General features: G+C 38.3%; 1 protein-coding gene across 1 annotated transcript in view; it reads left to right on the forward strand.

The window, feature by feature from the left end:
- PEX5L (peroxisomal biogenesis factor 5 like) overlaps nucleotides 1-23,767 on the forward strand; it is a 144,910-nt gene that overhangs the window by 74,519 nt on the left and 46,624 nt on the right. Inside the window, exon 2 of the mRNA XM_067536480.1 lies at nucleotides 7,871-7,975. Coding sequence (XP_067392581.1) covers nucleotides 7,871-7,975 — 105 coding nt within the window. The remainder of the gene's footprint in view (nucleotides 1-7,870; nucleotides 7,976-23,767) is intronic.

Genomic DNA, 23,767 nt, shown 5'->3' on the forward strand with positions numbered 1-23,767 from the left:
ATGGTGTAATTTTTTACAGACCTGAACAATAGACATTTTATTCTGAGAACACATTCAGTCATCTTTCAAAGCACAGCACATGAGTTGAATAACTAATGAAAGATCTATTTTAAGCTCTGGCTTAAGTCTGGCTGGACTTCCTGTTCACACATAGCAAAGATGTCACTAGAAGTTTCCTGGGCCTGACTTTTCCTATTAAAAAATCTGCCAGAGCTCAGGAGAGTTTGACCTTTACTGAAATAACCACAACACTACATTGGTAGATTAAATGAGAGCAGGATCTGGGCAAAACTATCCTTAAAAACCCAAACTAGGTGAAACTTGCCTAGTTTTTTGAGTTTGTTTCAAACCTGAAATTTGGGCAAAATTGGCAAATGATCACCAACCTTTGGGCAAATCTTAGCCACGTTTTCCAGGAGACCCAAGATGAGTTTAGTTTCAGGTAGAAACCATGCAAAGCCACTTGAGTTTTGGAGTTTATTCAAATGCAAAACTTAGTAGGCATGGAGTACATGGACTGAAAGTAGTAAAAGCATTTGCACAAAGTCCTGGGAACCATAAGCACTGTGTTTCACATGAGATATTCTATCTTTATGTATTTTAAGGGTGGGTGGAAGTGTGTCCTACAGAGGAACCCAAACCAAAACCCCAGATCCAAAGCCACCACGGGTTTTGGAACTTCATATTGGTATCTGTAGAGGAACTTACATAATGTTCAGGAGCTTTGGATCCAGTAATCCAGTTTGTGCTTATGAATGATTGCAGATGCTTCATGACTGACATTGTTCTCAGTGGATGGACTTGACTTTTCTAATGGACATCATATATTATATGGGTAACCTCTCTGCATGAAAGGACACAGGTTCTGTTCATAGGATATCACAGACAATGAACCTGAAAAATGTTTTATTTAAAAAGACATAGAAACATTGATCTGTTGGCTACTAGGTTCCTATAATGATAATGGTCATTCTTTTCCCATTCACTATGGGAATCTAGAATCACTGTCACTCTAATAGAATATCAGAATCATGTTGTTGCCTTTATCTTAGCAACCAAAAGGACACAATTCATTATTTAGCAGGTTTAAATGAGTTCAGGCTGAATTTCTTTTAAATGTTAATGCAATGTACTCAAATGGATTTCTGAAGGTTATTAAAATGGAAGCATGGGGGTTATAATGCTGAGTCAGTTTCTTATATGGCTATTTGGTGAACTTTCATAATGTAACTGGAAAAAATATTTTGTACATCATTTATTCTGCCTGTTTAGAACTTTGAGACAGACCTGCAATAAGAGAATATTTTCCATGTGGAATATATAGGTAATTATATCCACCCTTTTGGTGATGGACTTAATTACATCCTGTAAAGTCTTTATGAAATAAGTGGTCTGTCAGCTGACTGTGGAGCCATGGGGCAGAGGAATGGCTAGGAACAAGATCTATAATTATACTTCGCCAGCTTACTAATTGAAGGAGGCTTTGGGAAATAATTGGAAATATCTTGGAGGAAATCTAGCAGTCTTTCTGTATTAAAATTTACCATTGAATTATTGTGCAACACTTTCTGTGTGTAACGGCATCATTGTATTTTTAGCACCATTACTCCATCAAGGAAAGAAATTGGATGATTACAATTATATCAGTTTGAGTCTTTCTTCTGGGTTACATACCTGTCAAGGCTGTAGGTCTGGAAATCTGGAGATGTTATACAAATGAGTAAATGCTCTAACATGCATAATCGATGCATATGCATGACTTTATTTCCCAGTCATCAAATCCATCAATTTCCCTCCCTTTGCCATCAAACCTATCAATTACACCCCTAAATTTTCCCTCTTCTTACCTGCTCTGTCTGATTTCTCTTTCCTCCCTCGGATTTCACCTTCTCCTTTTCTCTGCCTCACTATCTCTGAATCGCTCCTAACCCCTGCCTGCTCCCTGCCCTCTGAGTTTCTCTTCATTCCCACTCAAGTTTCCTGTCACCAATGGTGCAACAATACCCGTCCTCCTAAGCTCTGAGTCTCTCTTTCTCTTTTTTCCCTAAGCGTTATGTGCTGAGAAGTGGATACCAGAATCTTGCTTGCTTGTGGAAGGTGTCTTTTCTCCCTTCTGCTCCAAGCTGCAGCTTGCAGATCCCCTCACCGACTGCTGCCTTCAGCACTGACTTTTTCTTCTAAACAGCTCTACAGTGGGAAGGCCACTGCAGGAGTGCAGAACTTCTGAGCTGATTTCAGGAGCCCTTGCGCCTGGGTTCCTAAAAGGCTGCCTAAAAACAGGAGATTCAGGCAGTTGCTCAAGCACCCAAAAGAGGGTGCCTGAAATTGATAGACACCCAGAAGATTTAACAGGTCTAAGCTTACAACTAATTCTAAGTCAGAATGTTCTTTATTAAATGCAATTCCATTGAAATATGCTGTTTTGTCAAAGCCAAAATGTTTCATGGAGACATATTGCTTTCAATGAAGTTTTTGTCCAGAAGGTTTCTGAGGTCCAGGATTCTCTGCTCACTTCGTGTGTGTGTGTGTGTGTGTGTGTGTGTGTGTGTGTGTGTGTGTGTGTGTGTGTGTGTGTGTGTGTGTGTGTGTGTGTGTGTGTGTGTGTGTGTGTGTGTGTGTGTGTGTGAGAGAGAGAGAGAGAGAGAGAGAGAGAGAGCCAAATCAAAATGTGTGGGTTTTCGATTTGAAAACATCCATTTTGACACAATGTTCATTTGTTGTGAAAATAGATTAATAGATTCAAGGCCAGACCGGACCATTGTGATTATACAGAAGTTCAGACTAGATAACCCAGACCACAGAACTTCCTCAAAATAATTCCTAGGGCATCTCTTTTAGAAAAACATCAATCTTGATTTAAAAAATTATCAGTGAAGGAAAATCCACCGCAACCGTTAGTAAATTGGTCCAATGGTTAATTACTCTCCTCGCATTCAAAAACATTCAAAAGGTTTTGTTATCATTCCAATGCTGAATGAAACATTTCAAAAGTTGTTGCAAAAGGTACTGTCCTCTGGCCAACTCTACCTACAACCCACCACCAAAATGAGCAAATCACAGTCTCATGGGAGAAGTCAAGCACTGAGTGTCCATGGACACTGAACGACCCTAAATATTCATACAAAGTGGTCCTTTCAGGTCAGATTTGAGCTACATTGATAAAGTAGCATATGGAAGCTCATGTAATATGCTGGCTAAGTATCCTTCTCTAGTGGCTGAGCCACACAGAAGTGAAGAGTCTGCAACTTCTCCTAGCAGTGGAGTTACTACTTTATCCCAAATAGTAGAGGTCAGTACTTTTGGTGCTGAAGCCTCCAGTTCTGTCCTGGTGGTGATTCATGGATGTCTTCAAGTGTCAGATAGCAACTATAAGCCTCACTCTAAGTCAATGTATCTATAAAATACACAACATCACTTTTTCAATACAAAACAAAATCTGACAATGGATGTAGGCATTCAACAACAGACATGTTGGATTCACTCTTTGTGAGGAATGAGTACCTGTAGCCCCTTCTAGTGCCTTTAAAACTTCATTCATTTTGGAATGAGAAAGTATGATTCTAACATTACCTATACACAAAGATGCTTTTTCTGTTTAAGATAAAAACATGTATTATGTTTAAATGCAGCCGGGGGACTACATCCTGAGAGAAGTGAATCCAAAATGCCAGTCCATTGTTTTTTAGCTCCCTTGGGATCACTAAAACATTGGCACTTTGTCCTATGGAACTGTTACATTTTAATGCAATGGTACTTTTTGAAGAGTACCAGTGGCTGATTGCTCCTTTTCCATTTATCTTCACAAGTAAGGGAGGAAAGTTATTTCTTTTCTCCTCAACAGGCAAGGAAAAATGCTGTAAGAAATCACTGGGCAGGTATTACATGTGCCTGTATTGGCTATGTCAATACTTTAGCTTTTTCTACCAGTGTTCTTCATTAGTGATACTGCTTAAGATTGTAGCTGTTGCAAAATAAATGATCTTAGGATGCCTGAGCACAGGCAGGTTGATAGTATTCCTAATATATTAATAAACAGCACACAATTACACTAGAAAAATAGAATCTCTCTATACACAGTTCACTGTGGACCAAATACTTCTCTCAAACAGACTGGTAGAGCCTCCCTGACTTCAAATGGAATTGCATGGGTCTAATACAATGTTGGATATAGCCATATGGAAATTCTCACACTCCAACTTTAACAGCAAGACTGTTCATGAAAAAAGTGAATTTTAAGCTCAAATGCTTCAATATTCACCATAAGTGAATTTCAAAGCCCATTCTAGATTAGAGTTCAGACTGTGTTACATTCAACATCCAATTAGGGAGTAGAAAAAATATCATATGACTTCTGTAACTCCAAAGTTTAGGCTTCGCTGAAGTTAGACTATCAGATATTTGCAATGAACTGATCATAAATTCTTCATACACAAAGTAGTTTCCAAATAATTTCAAACAAATCAATTAATGAATTTCACTCTCTTCTCACAAATGTTTCACAAACAGTAAGTCTATTATAAGATGGCCATATATCTGTAAGAATCATACAGCTGCCCCAGGCACTCAGCATGCCTCACAAATGATCTGTAGTAGGAAATGATCACGTGCTCGAAAATTAAATGTTAGAAAGAAGTTTTATTCAAGATAAACTAAAAGTTATTAAATTATGTTTTCACTCACTGAAAAAAATGCTCATGCTGTCCTGAACTTTAAATTAATATTCTCTTACAGTAGCTTAATTAAATCCTCATTAACAAGTATCACATTCTTTGTAAGTAGTGTGACTTGTATGGAATTTAATTTGGGGCTATTCAGAAACACCAGCTGCTAAACCAGTGTATTTCCCTACAGAGTGGGTTTGCAAAATCTGCACACTCCTGTGGAAATGTCTATTACTATCCATTCTCTCAGCCTTGAGGGTGAACCTGCAGAAATCATTAGCAAGTTTTTAGCTGACCCTTTTACAATATTCAAAATGCTGTGGAAATTCTCTAACTACTGTATTGTTTATCAACATACCTCCTAAAAGAAGTGGTTTAGTCTTTATTTTATCAGGTAACAAAACACTGATATACTCCTCAGTTTTACTGCTAGTGTATTGTATGAAAGCAAATCATATCTTTTCCCCGCACCAATTCACTCAAGACAGTATCCTTGCTTTATATATAGGTTTGCATGTTCTGCATCATAATTGTTTAAAGCTGCACATTACTGACAAAAGCGGTATTTGTGAAACTCATTCACTGAGTGATCAAAATGCTGCATATATCAGAAAATAAATTTACCCCACATCTCTGACTTATGACGACCTGTTCATTATGAGGTGCTGGCAAGTGTAAAATTAGCAGTTCCTCAAGAACTATAATGCTCAGCAGCAAACTACTGTAACAGAGAATATGTACAGCAAGCCAATATTGCTAAGAAAAAACACTTAACAATAGAGAACAACTTAACAATGAAGGCAGCCAAATAAATAAGTACACACTTTAAAACAATTCTTCCATGATTATGTTTATAGTAATCTTCGTGTTTCGAATATTGTAATTAAAAACCAACAGATTATCATTTCAATTACAGCTCACAAACTGCAGTGTATTAACCATTTCTGTGCCCTAGACACAGAAACTAAAACTATTTCCCCCCTCCTTTTCTACATGAAGGAGGAAGATGATTGATTGTGTTCTGTAGGACATGATCAAACTCACTCTCATTCTCCTGCAAGCTACTTCAGGTGCTGATGCCAAATTCTACAGACAGACAAAATTTCAGGTATATACAAGAATGCCCTGAATACAATGGCCAAAACTTTCAAACTTGGACACCTAATCTTAGGCACTGAAATCCATATTTAAGTACCTAAATATGTTGCCAGATTTTCAGAGGTATTGAGCACCTGCATCTCTTTCCACTGAAATCACTGGGAAGTATAGCTGTTGTATTCCGCTCTGCCTCTCCTAGTATCAAATATAGTGCCAGCTAAATTCTGATTCCAGAATCTTTATTGTATGTCATGAGCGTACCAGTCAGAAATAAATCAGCTTGGTTCACATATGCTCTTCTGGGTTTGCAGTTCATTTGAATAACCTTGTTTTGACTTCCAAGCATAGCAAATGTGAAATTAAAGTCACTGATGGAAAAGCAAGACAGTATCCTCAGATGTCTTTTTTACTGAGTTGCTATTCTGACTATAGCCACACTTTGAAAGTGATGATATACATGGTGTGTGGTATCAGCCATTCACAGAGCTATTTTTTGAGAACTTGATAGCAGGCACTAATGTGAGTATCATGACTCTTTTCAGGCAGTAGGTGAAACCTTGAAGAAAAAGTGGCTCTGTCTTCAAAAAAGTGACCAGACCTTTGCTTTGGTGGGTTTCTATTGTGCAAGAAATAAAAAGCACTGCATGCTTTATGATGCATTAATTTTTAGCTGATAAACTGCTTCTGTATAGCATTCAGCACAAAAGGATTAGGTTTTTGAAAGTCAAATAGCATGTTACTAAATGCTAGCTAAATAGTAGCTCCCCATATCATAAAAGAAAATATTTCCATGAATTAGTAACATTAAATGAATCATAAATAAATAAATGTTTGGCCTAGAACCTTTGATATGCTTAGCACTTAGAAGTCATTTCTCACCAAATAAGAAAGAATATCCTAATGTGAAATAAACTTTACAATGCCTTTTGCAGTTCTTTGGATATCAAAGGAATTACAAATTGAGCATGCCTATATTTTATTACACTTATGGTATGAGAATTTCTTGCAGCATGCGAAGAACTCTAGGTTGACTGTGATGTGTTGCACAAATAAGTTAATTTGACTTTGTTTTGTTCATAAACATTGTTTTTAAATTGCAGTAGTATGCACATGGTTTTTAGCTGTGAACGATATGATATTTGTGATATAAAAATTATATCACATTGTTCGGTATCAATAAACAGTATCCTTCTCTGGACACAGTATACAATGCTATTTTAAATCTTTTTTATTATACTGTACTGTAGTTAAAAAAATCCATTCAATAGACTCTTAGTTAATGAAATATATGTACGTTTAGGGCAAAATTCTGCAGTCATGGAGCCAGATCCTGCAGTCTTTGTACACCCCAAACTCCCATGGACTTCCATGGAGTGTAAGAAAAGTCAAATCATGCTCAGAATCACACAGCAGAACTCAGCTAGAAATACTCTGCTCTCCCGACACCCGCAGTCAGCCACTGACATTTACAGAAGTTCTGTGCATATGGGGAGAGCAGAGTATCAGAGGCTCAAGATCTATAACGTGGATCCAAGAGGAGAATTTTGCCCTTCAATTTCAAGTATTTAAAGGAGAATTTAACTTTCATTTTATGTAGGTTCTAAATCTTCTTTTGATGTCCTTTCATCTATACTCTGATTTGAGTAGAAAGCATGTATATTTCAGCTGTAAAGGTGCAGGTAACTACAATTAATTAGTGGTGAAGAAATCAAGGGCCTGATTCTCCAGATCTTACTCATATAAGGACCCAGTTCTGTGAGATTCTCAACTTCCTTCACTCCTACTGATGTATTCATGTGAGGCCTCACAAGAACAAGGCAATGTGTAGTCCTATTGACTTCAATGAAGCGATTCATATGAGTAAGGGCTGCAGGACGGGGGCCCCAACCTGTTATCAATTAACAATTTCATAGTTGGGGTTTTTTGTTTGCTTGTTTGGTTTTGGTGGGTTTTTTTAAACAGTATTTGTGTATTTTATTTTCAACAACAACATACTTTTACTTCCAGCATAACACCATCATTTAATTACTGGATTGTTCTGGGATGTATTTTTTGTAACCAGTAACAAAGATTCCTCCTGACACAAGCCATTGTTGATTTCACTGTTGTAGGGGAAAGGCTCTAGGGCGGCAGATAAGGCTGTTGCCATGGTGATGAAGGAGATACCGAGGGAGGAGTCTGCAGAGGAAAAGCCCCTCCTTACTATGACATCACAGGTGGGCAGAATGTTAGGATTCCAATAGGCAGCTGACATATGTTAATCTAATGAAGAATGTAATTTAACTAGCAGATAAGCATTAACGTTCTTGAGTCAAAACTTTTAATAGGCAATTATAGTTTTCCTCCCAAAAAAACTATTATAAAATGCCACATATAAAAAAAAAGTGGGTGGGGGAGAAATTCATTCATTGTTTAGGTTTTCAATTGGTATATTTTAGTTTTAGCGCTTCTACCTGAGCTTGATCCTTCAGAAAATATTTTATACAAAATTAAACAAATTTTGTATTGTCATACTGTAGTACAGAATATAGTAGCTTGTGATAAATAAATTAACTGCTTGTGCTTTGGAGCTTTTGAACCAAAAATGCAAATTTTCTGAATAAATTATTTGTAGTAGGCACAATATACATATGTCAGTTACCAGTAGAGTATTTAAAATTGATTTGAAAAGGTCAAATATTATTCATGCTTTCAGTATTTGCCTATCATAATATGTATATATATGCATTCATACATACAATATGTATATATAAAATCATATGTAACCACTTGATGATGGTATCATTTTTAAATATATAAAATCCCTTAAGTTTTCACTAGCATTTAACACATACGTAAAATTAGATTATTTTACATACTTCATTGTTTTCATCTTTGTAAAGGCAGTAAATGCAAAAATACAGTTCCATTACATGAAACTTTGTTGATGCTAGCCTATAAGTAATGAAAATGACACCAATGTACAATACATCTTAATTGGACATTTTTTAAAAAAGAAACAAAAACCCCCCCATGAAGATAACAGCAACTTCAGCTTAAATTTAGCAATATTTCCCCAGCAACATGCATAGTAATAGAATTTAATACAATTACTTGGTTTGATGCTTAATATTTAAGATACAAGTGCAGGATTATTCATATTCAACAATAGGTTTGATGTCATAGATCACATGGCTATTCTTACATTAAAATAATCTTCAACAAAATCTAGAAACCTTTTTTCTATTGTAGGGTAATAGATATTTACTTCTTAAAAATAATAAGTGACTTGTAAAATATCAGCACAAGCTTACCTTTTAGACTGTATAAAATGTGTTACACTAAGTCAATTAATTAATAGAATTTTTTATTATTTTCTTATACATCAGAAACCATTTGTCAATTTTATCCTAAACCTCTGTCAAATGTTGTATTATACTTGTGATGTACTATATTAGTTAAAACATGACTGCATGAGGGAATAGGATGCTTTGTTTAATGCATCATATTCTAATCTTACACTAACCAGTTTATGAATCACAAATATTTAAATGGGGTGAAATCCTGGGCCCGCTAAAGTCAATAGCAAAACTCTCATTGACTTCAGTGGGGCCAGGATTTCATCCCAGATTCATAACATGTTTAATGCACCATTTGTATTGGTTGTTAATCAGATTCATTTAGCAATAGTTTGTGAGAGTTTTTTTAAGTAAATGCTCATGTTTATTAGTCAGTGTAATTTTTTCCACTACACACAAGTACCTACCTTCCCTGCTATGCACCGATGGGGTGCACAAGCCAAAAAGAAGCAGAAAAAGTGAGTGAAAAAGTGAGTATTTTCCATAGTCATCTCTGCATCATGTATGTGTTAATGTGCAGTATATCATTATATCACATTTATCATTTGTATCCTAACTTTCTGCAAGTGTTGCTGTTTTAAGATTCTTGTGTCTGTTATGTCTCTGTGCAAACCTCTTGTTCAGATCATTCATTCAGAATAATGTGTTGCTATATGGCAATATACATTCAGCCTTTACCAATGGTCTAATTGTCCTGATTCTTCACATGATGAGAGAGTTGGATGTGGTTGCAGCTCACAGGATGTGATGGGTATCGAATGGAAATAATTACTAATTACCATGGGCCAAACTTCCCAAGTCAGGTCAAATTTAGGTCAAAAGAGTAAGGTCTAGTCTTTCAAAAGTCATCACCTACTAGTCTAACAGAATCAGCATTGACGAATACTATGTAGTTGTGTATTTTTTGTATTTGTAATGGGAATCTCAAGACATCATTAAGTGCCTGAACTTGCAGCCCTTCCACCTGTGCACCTCCGATTGAACTCAGTGGGAATTTTGCATGTGAAGTGGCTTCCAGAATACATGCAATTCCTACTTAAAGAGACCCATTTGTTTTTATAATTGACAAAATGTCTCACACACACACACAGCTCAGTGAAACCAGGACTTACCGTGATTGATTTGGGAAGACAACTCAGTAGATGAGATCACTGGAGTCTACAATACAGATATGAGATATACAGTCCCTGGATTTTGTGAGAAATTGCCAATTACAGTGTGTGAAGGTGCTTGAAGTAAAGCTTTAACAAAGCTCTGTCTCTCCTCTTCTGTCTTCCCTCTGGAAAATACCATAAACATTCATTGGAGCACAAGCTGGACACGCTCACATTCAATTATTTTTATGCTGCTATCCAGCCTCTGCTTGTAAGAAGTGACGCTTACATGTTAAGATAAATACTCACTGTACATTTGAAATATTTTTTCAAATTCATGAATACAGCAAATATTACTTTTTCATAAGTTCCATAATCAAATATAAGTGCAGAACCTCAGCTGCTATGCTGATTTACCGCAGCTGTGAATCTGGCCTATCAAACATAAGCGCAGACCCTCAGCTGTTATGCTGATTTACACCAGTTGCGAATCTGACCTATCATCTCAACATTAAGGAACATGTTACACTAGCAGTGGGATACACTAAATGATTAATAGGTCTTTTCAGTCTCTATTTTCCGTGAGTGTATCTCAATTTTTTCAATGAAAGTCTCTTTATTGGTATAAGAAGGCATTCAGAAGTTGCCAAATTTAATATATCAAGTATCAGTGCAGAGAGCAGGGTTTTAGTTTTAATGGGATTTGGAACAATGTGTCTCCATTTTGTATTATTGCCTCTATGTCTCTTTGTAAGAAGGTTCAAACAGAGAAGAAGGAAAAAATGTAAAAGTTCATTTGTTATTAATGGGAACTAGAAAAAGGGAGAGAGAGATATAATATATTTACTGACAAGCTAAGTGAATAATGGAGAACATTGTTTATGAATATTCATGTGAATTCAAAAGTAAATTTCTATTTACTCCCTTTGCAACTTTTTCACATTCACTTCTTAGGAACATTTGAGCGTTATTTACTAGCAGGAATAATCATTAAATGTTTACACTCAAATATTCACTGTAGACAAATTTTGAATTGTACAATCAACTGTCAGACTCACAGTTCACTCCAGGTTAATTAGAGATTTAGGCCCTGATTCAGCAAAGCACTTCAACACGTGCTTAAAGTTAAGAATGTGATGAAGTGTTTTGCTGAACAGGGAAGAAGTTAAGCACATGCTTAAGGGCTTTGAGGCCTACCATAAGTGCTTTACTGAACTGGCAGCTTAATTCACTCAATCAGGGAACGGAATCAACACCACATGACTTAAGTAACTAATAAACACAGTGCAATTTTTGAATAATCACAATCAAGTGTTCGTGAACAATCTACAGATCTAGAATTATTTGTTGAAATTCACTGATGGTTTTGACCAGTGAATAAATGTAGCAATGTCACAGATTTTTGGGGAACAATTTGCCAACAAGAAAAAAATTGCAAATTATTTGTTAAAAAATAATCACTCCATTTTGTTCGTAACTAAAAAACACATGGGGTATTCATATGTAGTTCATGGCAAGTTCTGCAGAGACACAGCTCTGTATAATTTTAATGTCAGAGGGCAACAGAGAGCGGAAAAACATGCATGGTTTTTTGCACAAATACACCTATGGAAGTCCTTGACATTCAGCATAAAGCCAGAAATAATCTATCTGATGTCAAAAGGCCAAAAACTGACCAAGGAAAGCATTGATGGTTTCCCCTACAATCCCCCATTAGCTGTTCATATAAGGTGTGATCCTGGTTCCTAGGGAACTCACAGGCAACACCTCCATTGACTTCAAATGGGTGTGAGATTGAACCCATACAGAGCCTTGAAGGGATTCTTTCTCTGATATATGCTCTGAAGAGCTCAACCTTTCCATTGTTATCACAATGCATAAGAAGGGGAGACAGTTTTGCCTTCTGAAGGACAGGTTGATCCTGCAAAAACTAAATCACAGAGTTCTCTGAAATTTTGCTGAATAGCACCCATAAGGCCACATCCTAGTTCGTATGACGAAAGTGACATATCCATCCCCGTTTCTTAAAAGGGCACCCACCGCATATTATGCGTGCTCTATCAGCAACATTAGTATGTTATTTCCTTATTTCTCCTGAGAAGTAGAATAGAGTAGAATAGAATAGAATGCCTTACATGGCATTCTATTAACAGTAAGAATAGGAATAATTTTTTGGAGGAAACTACAGAGACACCATTGCTAGTCTAGTAATCTTTGTATATAGACATGGATTTATAAGTGCACCACACCCATTTTCTCTGTGGCTATGTCCTGTTATGCCTTTCCTTGAAGTCACTCTCAGGTGACTTGCCATATGTTTTTTTCTGTACCTCTATGGAGGAAACAGAATTAGGGTTGTCAGCTTCAACAATATACTCTAAATAACTGCTGCCAATAGGTTTTCTGGTGTGTGAATGTCTCACCTGCTAGAATATGGCCCCATAATCATAGTTTCCTATTTAAAATCTGAGCAATCCCAGCTGTTCTGGATGTTTCAAAACCTCTTATGAGTTTCTTGGCTTTTAGATTTACAGAATGATTTGTAGCACCCCTTGAACCAAGGAAACCATACCACTATGGAAGTATTTAATTAATACACATTATTAGATATTTATTATTAATACAGGCACTATGTAAAATGGCAAAAGTTAAAGCCAATAAGACTTGTTATATTGAGGTTGATTCTCTTCTCTTACGTTGGTGTAAATCAGGAATAACTCCACTGAAATTAATAGTGTTACAGTATGTGAAAACAATCCCAGTACAATCAGGCCCATTTTACATAAACATATAGAGCAAAAGTTGTCTTGAAGTGGCCTAGTCTGCTCTCTTTAGAATCAGTGGTAATTTTGCCACTATTTTAGTGGGAGTAGCATTGGGCTCCTACAATATAACCTTTGTAATATACTAAATACTTATTTGTATACTCCGTTTTAAAGAATTAATGACATATAGAAGATGCTATTAATGAATTTAATATTTCAAAGCTATATAGTCTCATCTGTTTTATAACATATTTTAAGTTATCTACCAGTCGCCACATATTAAAATTTTAATTAAATTAATTTTAGCCTTTACTCGATTGTTTCATCTAGTATTAGCCACATAGCATTAGCTATATTACTGAAAAAATGTTGTGAAGACAAAATACACAAATGTATGTTAGCCATTAAAATTAACTGATCCAGACTTTTGTATCTCTAAGTTAAATACTGTTACGCTTATTTTAGTATTATTGTTTTTAGATGAGTACTTATGATTTCAGCAAGAACATTCTCCTGAGAATAATAAAAAAATGTTGCCTTGACAACATAGTTTAAAACTCATAAATTGGCTGCCTGCCTAAAGTTAAACAGACTTTTTTCCATCACATAACTTAATTTTAAAGTACCAAGGGAAATAATGAGAGTTTAAGATAATTTATAATATATCTTCTAATGGGACTCAGTTTAATAAAAAGGGAAGAGATAAAAATAGAATGTTATGAAACAAAATAGTTATGTTTTAAAATGTCCTGACTATCATACCATGGTCATAAAAAGATCTGAGAAAGCTATATGGAGCAATTAATGTATTAGATTAATTTAGTCCCTTTTTCTGTTCATCTGTGAATAGGAATAAATTTTTACAGATTTGTTTGTTGATTCATTTTAAATAACAAATACTTTATGCAAACATAATTCAGCCTCTGGGATTTTGCAAACTATTTACTATGGCTATTGCTTTGAATATTTCTTATTTCTAATTTGCTATTTGCATTGTGCTACTAGTCACTTGAGTTGCATGGTGCAAGTTGAAAGACCCACAGAAAGCTTTCAAGTTAGCTATATGACTGTTTCCAGTGCCAATATCCATACAAAGACATATCCCTTATGGAAAGGTCTGTACAACTTAATAGAAAATGACAACCCTTCCATCAGTTTCTATGATGACCCTAAATAATTTAATAGAAAATCATATTCCTAACTATAGAATTCCATCAGATGGTTAAAAAGAAAATCCATAGAAATGATAGTCTCTATTCATTCTATGGTCAACATTTCTATATGTTCAATAAATTCTATATATTCATTTTGCTCAGATATAGATAACAACACAAGTTGCAAGACAATGGGGAATCAAGGTTTTTCCAGTAATTTCTATAGATGCTATTACATTTCTATAGCACTGTAGTGGTTTCATCTCCACATGAACATTTTTTATTTTGACTGAAAACCATTTTAAACAAGACCTGTTCCCTTTCCTTTTTACAACCACACTGGGGGGGTTATTCCAGCCCGGTAGGTGGGGGAAGGAACTCAAATACTCCAGTGATGGCAAAATTACAGTGATAGGTATAGGATTAGAAATACCATATATGGGGCTAGAATGAGTACAGTATAAAAATGCAGGTGTTTAAGGAATGCACTTGCAGTATTAGCAACATTGTGACAGATTCAAAAGAAAACAATACAACAGCTGGAAATCTACATATGTTGACTCCAGAACACAGAGACCTCAGAGGAATGTTCAGGCTGCTGCACAGACCAGCCTCCTTACTTTCCTAAAATAAGCCCCACAGTTGCAAATAAAAGTGAACCAAAACAAAATAAAAATAAAAAATGGATCTTCACGTTCCTGAACTTTGGTAGAGTTAAGAATCTCTGTGATATCTGCAGTGAAGGCCTAATGCAAGTCCCAGTGAAGTCAGTGGAAAGGCTCTCAGTGATTTCAGTAGGCTTTGGATCAGGCCCTGAAAGCCCTACACTTTCATGGCATCCATGGTCAACAGTGACATTGAGATAGAGAAACTGGACCCCTTTGTTATTTCTAGGGCACTTCATTCCCCATGGAAGCATAACATCCTTGGGCCAGATTCACAGACACTCTATATCTTGTGTAGCCATTTGCACCACAGCATTGTGCAAAATGGGTGTAAAATGGCACCCTATCCGAACAATAGTGTTTACCACCCACTTTTCACCGGTGTAACTGACTACACAAGGTTCAGGAAATGGTGAATTGAGATCCTCTGCTTCTTTCTGGCCCTGCATTGCAAAAAAGTAGAGCAGATGAGATGAACCATTCCATAGACAATTCTGAGACTATCACAATTGTTGAGCCAAATCTCAGCTAACACTATATTGTCTATGTTTTTTGCCGCATGGGCTCCCTGGAGCAATGTATGCCTGATTCTCATTTACATCAAGGCCCCTTTACACCATTCTGGCTGTGTACAGTGACCTTAAAACAGTATAATTTGCATCTATTTTAAAATGCTTTTACACAGCCAAAACAGTGTAAAATGGCCTTAGTGTAAATGAGAATCAAGCCTATACATACTAATCTGAAGAGAAAAGAAATTAAGGAAATGTTAGCTCTTTAGAAAAACATTTACATGAACACATTTTTTTAGGTAGGAAAAGAGTCTATCCTTTGATGACCTACAAGATTGTTGTAGTGTTTAAAGCACTTGTTTCAAAACAAATGTATATGGATTTTATCTATGTCATTAGGCTTAAAGTGGCCACAAACTATGAACTGCTATGGTGTGTGTATATAAACAAAAATAAAAGTGGATAAATCTCTTTTTAGCTTCCAAGACATAATTGAACCCATGTATTTAAATACTATGAGTGGACAGTCTCTCTTAGATCCATACACTTGCACAGCCAAAATATAGCAAGAGTATCGTTTAAAGAGATTTTTGTTGTTTGAGATCTTGACTTTCAAGGATTTTCAGCACAGCAGAAGATTGGCCAATATTGTCTGATCTTTACAAAAGATACATTCTGCAATACGACAAGGTTTTTTTGCCACAGTTTAGTCCTCTCTTCTCCATCTTCACATTCTTCATACTGGTTCGGTGGTTAAACGTTGCATGGATCTTTAGGCTGAAGAATAGGAGATTAGCTCCAAGAACACTAGTGCCAGTGTATTATCCTCCAAATTGAGACTCGATTATATCTCCTATCCATTAGGTCTGAGATGGTGCCTACAGTTATATATATAATCCTCTCTAGCACAAAGTTCTTAAACTGATCCATGCACCTCTGGTGGTCCACTGAGCATTTGCTAGTGGTTTGTAAAAAGCTGGCTAGCTCTGTGGTGCTGGCTCTCCACATTTTCAGCTGCTGACTCACATCAAAAGAGTCTAAATAAATTAAATACTTCCCTAATATTTTGTAAGCAATTGCTGTAATTACCTCTGGGATGCTCTGGGATACCTCTGTGATGCTCTCTTTTGATACAGTCTCCCACAGAATTCTTATCAGCAAGTTAAAGAAGTATGGGTTGGATGAATGGACTATAAAATGGATAGAGAACTGGCTAGAGCATAGGGCTCAACGAGTAGTGATCAATGGCTCCATGTCTGGCTGGCAACCGGTCACAAGCGGAGTTCCCCAGGGGTCGGTCCTGGGGCCGGTTTTGTTCAACATCTTTATTAATGATCTGGAGGATGGGATAGATTGCACCCTCAGCAAGTTTGCGGACGACACTAAGCTGGGGGGAGTGGTAGATACCTGGAGGGTAGGGATAGGATACAGAGTGACCTAAACAAACTGGAGGATTGGGCCAAAAGAAATCTAATGAGGTTCAACAAGGACAAGTGCAGAGTCCTCCACTTAGGAAGGAAGAATCCCATGCACAGCTATAGACTGGGGACCAACGAGCTGGGCAGCAGCTCTGCAGAAAAGGACCTGGGGGTAACGGTGGATAAAAAGCTGGATATGAGTCAGCAGTGTGCCCTGGTTGTCAAGAAGGCTAATGGCATATTGGGCTGCATTAGGAGGGGCATTGCCAGCAGGTCACGGGAAGTGATTATTCCCCTCTATTCGGCATTGGTGAGGCCGCATTTAGAATATTGTGTCCAGTTTTGGGCCCCCCACTACAAAAAGGATGTGGACAAGTTAGAGAGAGTGCAGCAGAGGGCAACCAAAATGATTAGGGGGCTGGAGCACAGGACTTATGAGGAGAGGCTGAGGGAACTGGGCTTGTTTAGTCTGCAAAAGAGAAGAGTGAGGGGGATTTGATAGCGGCCTTTAACTACCTGAAAGGGGGTTCCAGGGAGGATGGGGCTAGGCTGTTCTCGGTGGTGGCAGATGACAGAACAAGGAGCAATGGTCTCAAGTTGCAGGGCGGGAGGTCTAGGTTGGACATTAGGAAAAAGTTTTTCCACTAAGAGGGTGGTGAAGCACTGGAATGGGTTACCTAGGGAGGTGGTGGAATCTCCATCCTTAGAGGTTTTTAAGCTGAGGCTTGACAAAGCCCTGGTTGGGATGATATAGTTGAGGTTAGTCCTGCTTTGAGCAGGGGGTTGGACTAGATGACCTCCTGAGGTCCCTTCCAACTCTAATATTCTATGATTCTATGATTACTAAAGGGAAGGAGTAGTCTGTGCAGTTGTGAATGGGAGGGGAACTGATCTCTATTTAGATGTGGTTTAGGCTACAAAAACGTGAGAATACCCCTGCTCTAGTCCACCAAGCTACTCATCTCCTCTAATGAGGGTGGTCCCCAAAAAGAATAATTGTAATGTAAAGTTTACAAATAGGTTCTAAATACCATTGCTGGTATAAGGAATCAGCTCAGGCAGTTTAGGAAATTAAAGGAATTATTAAATGAAGCTGGCTTCATCTTTGCAGAGCTTACATAAGCAAGTACAGGAAGGTTTGAAAAAAGGTACGTGGTCCAAACCTAAAGAAAGCACCAGCTCTTTGTCAATAGCATAGTTAAGAGTTCCCAAAGAAATGTACCACATATTTCAGTAAATGTTCTCTGGGCTGTATAAACTCACTAATGAAGAAGAAGAAAACCACCACCAACGGAGTTTTGATTTCTTCTGCAGAAAATGCAAAGCTCTACAATTAAGACACAACAGTGAATAAAAAGAGAAGAAATGAAAGAACATGTAAGTCACAGTGATATAAAACAGTTTGAAAGAAAGCAGCATGCATCCGTTCATCTGGAAGAAAAAAACCCTCCACTGTAGAAAGAATCTAAAGCAAGTGGCCAACATAACTAGAAAGGAGACACATCTCAACATTTAAAACGTATAACATACAATAACTCACTGCTACTGCACATTTACTTTAAATGTAAAAGGAGTTTCAAGGCCTGGAAAAGAAGAAAGAGTTGGGGGATATTGTAGAGCAGAAACAAAACACCATTGCACAGTAGATATGCCTAGGAAGAAACATTACACACTACATTAGACACATGGGAATTTAAATGCCCATTATGGTTTCTGTGGGAATCATAATCACACATACATACACACAAACACGCCCACCCCATCTGCTGTCAACACTAAATTATTGGGGGCCACTGTGTTTTTTGCTATCTTTCTGGTTGTTTTGGGTACAAGATAAATAAGATAGCAGTAGCCATTGGTCAAAGGCAGATTGTGCAGGCTAACCATAATTTCTACCTGTAAACATCTAACTGCTGATAAGAAGCCAAACTTTACACTGGTAATGTACCTCTGGATATGACATGTTCTCAAGGTTCATCTACCTACAGGCCTTCAGGGACTCACATCTGAGCATTTCCTCGACAAACAGAGCCTTCTTATATCCATATTTTTGTTTGGTTGCTGCCTAGATGTTTTTAAACTGTTTTTATTGCAGTTTCAGTAAACTGTACATTGTCAGTAACGCAAAGGCACAGCCAATTATTTTGATATACAAGATCCTGCTACCTTTACGTTATCATCAGGCACAGTAAAATGTAAGTCGGATGCCATGAGATTCACAAGAGGATAAAATATATCCTATATCAAAAGCAAGAACCAAAGGCTACAGATGAAGAGAACTGGGAATACTTTTAGAGAGCAACATAGCTGCCAGTTTTATATAGCTCTATATGTGACATTTCGAGTCAGTAATGATGCTTCACTGACTCCCCTCAGGGGGTCCCCATGAGTGGTGACAGCAAGTATTCCCTGGGCTTGGGGAGGAGCAAGGGGTAACTGCAGGAGCCTGCAGAAAGCTGGCTGGGAGGGATGGAGCCTGGGGGGGAGTTAGTGGATTGCATCTAAAGGGGTGTCTGTACAGGGTGGGATCATGGGCCTGTGGATGAGGCTTTGGGAGAGCCTGGAGCAGTCTGGGCAGGGCTACTGGAGTGAATCTGGGTTGGGAGTCACCACAAAGTGAGAGATCTGGTTGAGTGTGAGTAGGCAAGCCAGGAGTTGTTGGTGGGGGTAGAGCCTGGAGCAGGCCTGGGGGTTGTCTGGAGTGAGTGAGGGAGCCTGGGGGTGGCTAGTGCTGGGCGGGAGAGTTATGGCAATCTCCCTCATTCTGCCCCTGCTCTACCTTAGCCCTCTCCACCCCACCCCCATTCAGTCAGCCAAGTCCAGGTCCTATCCACCCAGTTCAGCCTCTGACCCCACCCCATCCATTCCTTCAACCCCTGCCCATCCCACTAGAACCTGCCTCCTCCCGAACCCAATCCCAGCCCTCAACCCCGCCCTGTCACCCTCCATTGGCCTCATACCTACCCTGGCCGCAAAGCACTGAGGCAGCCAGTGTATCCTCTTCCTCCTCAGCCAGCCCCCACCACTGCTGAGATTTCCATGCAGTCTGCATGCGAGCAGTGGGAGTCGGGTCCAATGAGCAGCCAGGTGGGAGGCAGAGGGGCCACCTGGCTGCTCTTTAACCAGAGCCCAAAGCAGTGGCCATTAGCAGGGAGGAGTAATTGCAGGGAAATACGGTACAAGGAGAGTGTGTCGCTTCCTGGGGTTGTGAGGCACCTCACTACCGCCTGCCTTAGCAGGAGGGAGCCTTGTCTGTGCCTGCGGTGGGTCAGCTCCCCAACTCCACCAGCCACAGGCAACAGAAGCACTCCCCTCTAGGAATCTCAGATCCCGCTGTTACTCCATAGATTGGCACATCCCAACCCTTGAGCCCTCCAAGCATCTCCTTGGAGTGTCAAGCCCCTTGTCCACTGGACACTTGCAGTGTTCACAGAGTCACTGCTTCCAAAGAAACAGTACCTTCTCCTCCATCCAGCTTCTTAGTTCCACCTCAGGTCATGCTCTGCTTAACACACAGCACTTAAATATGCTTATAGTGAAATTAAAGATGTTTATTTAACAAAACTGAGATTCAAGCAGTAGCAAACAGAAGTATTGGAAATAAATGGTTACATATAAAATAAAAGTATAACATGCATTCTATAGACTAGACTCAAGTAAGAAGATACTCTAGCAGACATGAGAGCATTGCTCCCCCAAAATCCTTACTGTGTTTTGCAGCCAGGTTGACTGTAACATTCCTTTAATGAGACAAGCAAGCTGTCATTGCTTCCTAGGTGAGGGATCCTGTGTGTTTTCTTGAACCTCAAGATATACCAGAACATTCCTTTGTTTTTATTCATAAACAGAGCAACCCCTGCTCTTTGTTTCATCCTGTAGTTTTCCTTCCTCATAGATTTCACAGTCTCTTATTTAGTCCCAGATAAACATGCATTGTGAGTCATATGCATATTGTGTGAGTCAATACACAAATGGCCAGACAGGGAGATAGGTAAAAGGAACCTTTCTGAACTATCCCATTTTCTGGTGATCTTTCTTAACTCCAAGACCTTAAGAACCTATATGAGTATAGATACACAGCTCTTAAATATTATCAGTACACACATTTTGCAATGATTACGATGACCAGTGGGCTCTTGGCTCTTGGTAGAGACTTCACATGCCTCCTTTGGTGAACTATTATGCACATAACCGACCCAAGGGATCCCTGTACAATCCCCTCTCCCTGTTGGCACGAAGGGATCCCTGGGTCACGTAGAGTAAAGCTGAAGTTAAGGGTGAAGAGGGTGAACAGAGGGAGAAAATATAGGAAGTCAGGAAGCGAGAGGGTCTAGAGTCAAGGAGCATTATAGCGCAGCAATAATGAGAAGTGATAGAAAACTGGAAACCAGTAAATTCAATAAAAACACTTGGTAGCTATATAAAATATTACTGTACACTTGTGGATGGGAATGATGGCACAAAACATAGCAGTTCTCAAAGCCCCACAAAAGGCAGAGTCCTGCTGGACACTATGGCAGTTACTAGAGCAAGACTGGCAAGAGTATCTGAATGTGATGAATGACAGCAAGACATAAAATGGAGATCAGTGGATTCCATCTGCGCACTGTGAACTGTATACTGAATGGGGGCATATACAGTGGCCAGTACATAACGGGACAGAAAAAGCCAAAGGCACCAAATCAGGAATCTAGGCTGTCTTTATGAAGGACTAATTTCTCATCTCAGATCAGAGCTAAAGATAAGTAAGTTATACAGTACATTAGAGGGGCTGACGTCTGCTTCCAGACAGACATTTGTACCTCCCCATATCTTCCCAAAGAGATGAATGCTCACACCCGCAGTCATGATTATGACAGTGGAATAAGAAAAGCAGGAATGGTTTGGAGAAAAATAAGAATTATTTGTGAGGGAAAAAGTCCAGTGTCTGATATCATGTCAGATGAACATGTATGAAATTCATTTCAATTCAGAAGGAATATTTTATGCTATTGCCAAGCCTCCTCAGATGTGAAACCAATAAGGAAGTATCTCACTAGACAGGCTTGTAGACATCTTTCAATTAACTGAGACTATGTTTCAATTAAATAAGATTTTGGAAAGCAAAATGGCACTCTCAGGGACATTAGCTGAGTTGGGATTCAGAAATCAATTAATGATTACACACTGCTCTATAAATAGTGTTTTGCATTAATGGCAAATACATAATATTGGAGGGAATTATACTAACCCCTATTATCCTATAATACTACAGTATACCAAGAGTGCATTATGTAGCTGTTAAAGCATAGGAATGGAATTCAGAAAGTCTGGGTTATATTTCCTGTTCTGCCACATAAATTATTGCATGACCTTGGTCAATTCACTTAATTTCTCTTTTCCTCAATTTTCTCATCTATAACATGGGGCTAATACTTCTCTATCTCTACTTCAGTGGTGTCCTGAGGCTTAGTTCATGAATGTTTTAAAGTATTCTGAAATCCTAAGATGGAAGGTGCCTAAGAACCTTAAATCATTAATATTTACTATGAATATGAATGTTTCAGAATACTGGGCCAAATTCATACCTGATCTAATTCCACAGACTTCAGAGTTACATCAGGGATGAATTTGGCCCAACGTATGAGGCAGTAATGAAATGCAAATCACATCAACAAACTGAGAGAGAGGGGACTTGCCAAATTGCATGGAATGCTTTTCAGGGAAGTCAGAAATCTACCCCCATACCAGCTTATCAAAGACAAAAGACTCAGCATGTGGGATTCTTTATAGTTGAAGGGTCTGATATGTCATGAAATACCCACTTCAAAATAATTACTGTGTTGCTGATATGTTGTATTATTGGGTCATATGTAATCTATGTTTATTAAGGTACAAGAATTAGTAGACATACTTAACATGGTTGTGTTTGCCAGACTGTTTTGAGCCCAGATATTTCATTTGAAGGTTAATCCAGTGAGCAGCCTGTATTATAAGGAGTTCCCACAAGATTTTAGCCCTTGATCAACTCAGTGTATGTGTCAAAGAAGGAAAGGATACGAAAATGAGGGACCTATTTGTTTTCCCAATTAAACAAAAATGCCCAAAACTCAGGAGGGAAGCAACACTACTTGGCAAACAGTTAGATCAAGTGCATTTGCTTGAAATATACTAATTGCAGAGAACAGTGGTAGGGAGATCATCCTCAATCTTCCTACAGTTTGGTGGCAGAATTTTAACAAAGGATTTCAGAAATGCGCCTCCATCACATCATTAATATCATCCTAGTGACTGGCAGTTGCTGTCTTGGTCTATGTTGTGTAAATATCATATAGAAATGATTTGGGATGTGGGAACCATCCAGCTGTGTGTGTGTGTGTGTGTGTGTGTGTGGGGGGGGGGAGGGGGGGGGAGAGAAAGAGAAGAATCAACATCTCCCAACTCTTATCATCCCCAAACCACACACGAACCTTTTGAGAGATTCAGATCTATTTGGATTAGAATCCTCTCTTTTCTCCCCATTCTGATTCTCAACATTGCCATAGCTGCTTCTCAAATTTCCATGGCCATCCTTCCTTCCGAATCCCTCAGCATTAAGCTCCTCTCCTATCAACCTATGCCCCACCAATAGACCTGCAGATCCCTCCCTCCCAACTGCCAATCTTGTTTCTCTCCATTCCCATGACCCTCAATATCCCCTTCCTTTTATCCCACTTCCATATTTCCCATTAAGGTAGAGTTCCAGAGAATGTAATAACATTTTTAAACGATTTTATATAATTTAATGGTATATTATAATTCTATTCTATAGGATGGTTAAAAATATTACAGAAATATTAGCATTTACTATTAAATTCTATAAATTTTTTGAGTAATTTCTATAGAATCCTATAGAAACCTATAGTTTTATTCCTATCAAATTCTATAGGACTTTTCCAAGAGCCCTAGCATGTCACATAAACATACCTTGGAAGAGCCACTGACCCAGAAGCACTGATAATCTCTCTGGCTGGCCTTTGTGTTCACCAGGGCACATATCCTCAGCACTGCAAAAGCCCAGCAGAAAAGCTCTTGGTGATGCTG

The sequence above is a fragment of the Emydura macquarii genome, unplaced genomic scaffold, assembly GCF_026122565.2.
Source record: "Emydura macquarii macquarii isolate MOO-44397 ecotype Brisbane River unplaced genomic scaffold, CSIRO-AGI_Emac_v2 contig_3603, whole genome shotgun sequence".
NCBI classification, from domain to species: Eukaryota; Metazoa; Chordata; order Testudines; family Chelidae; genus Emydura; species Emydura macquarii.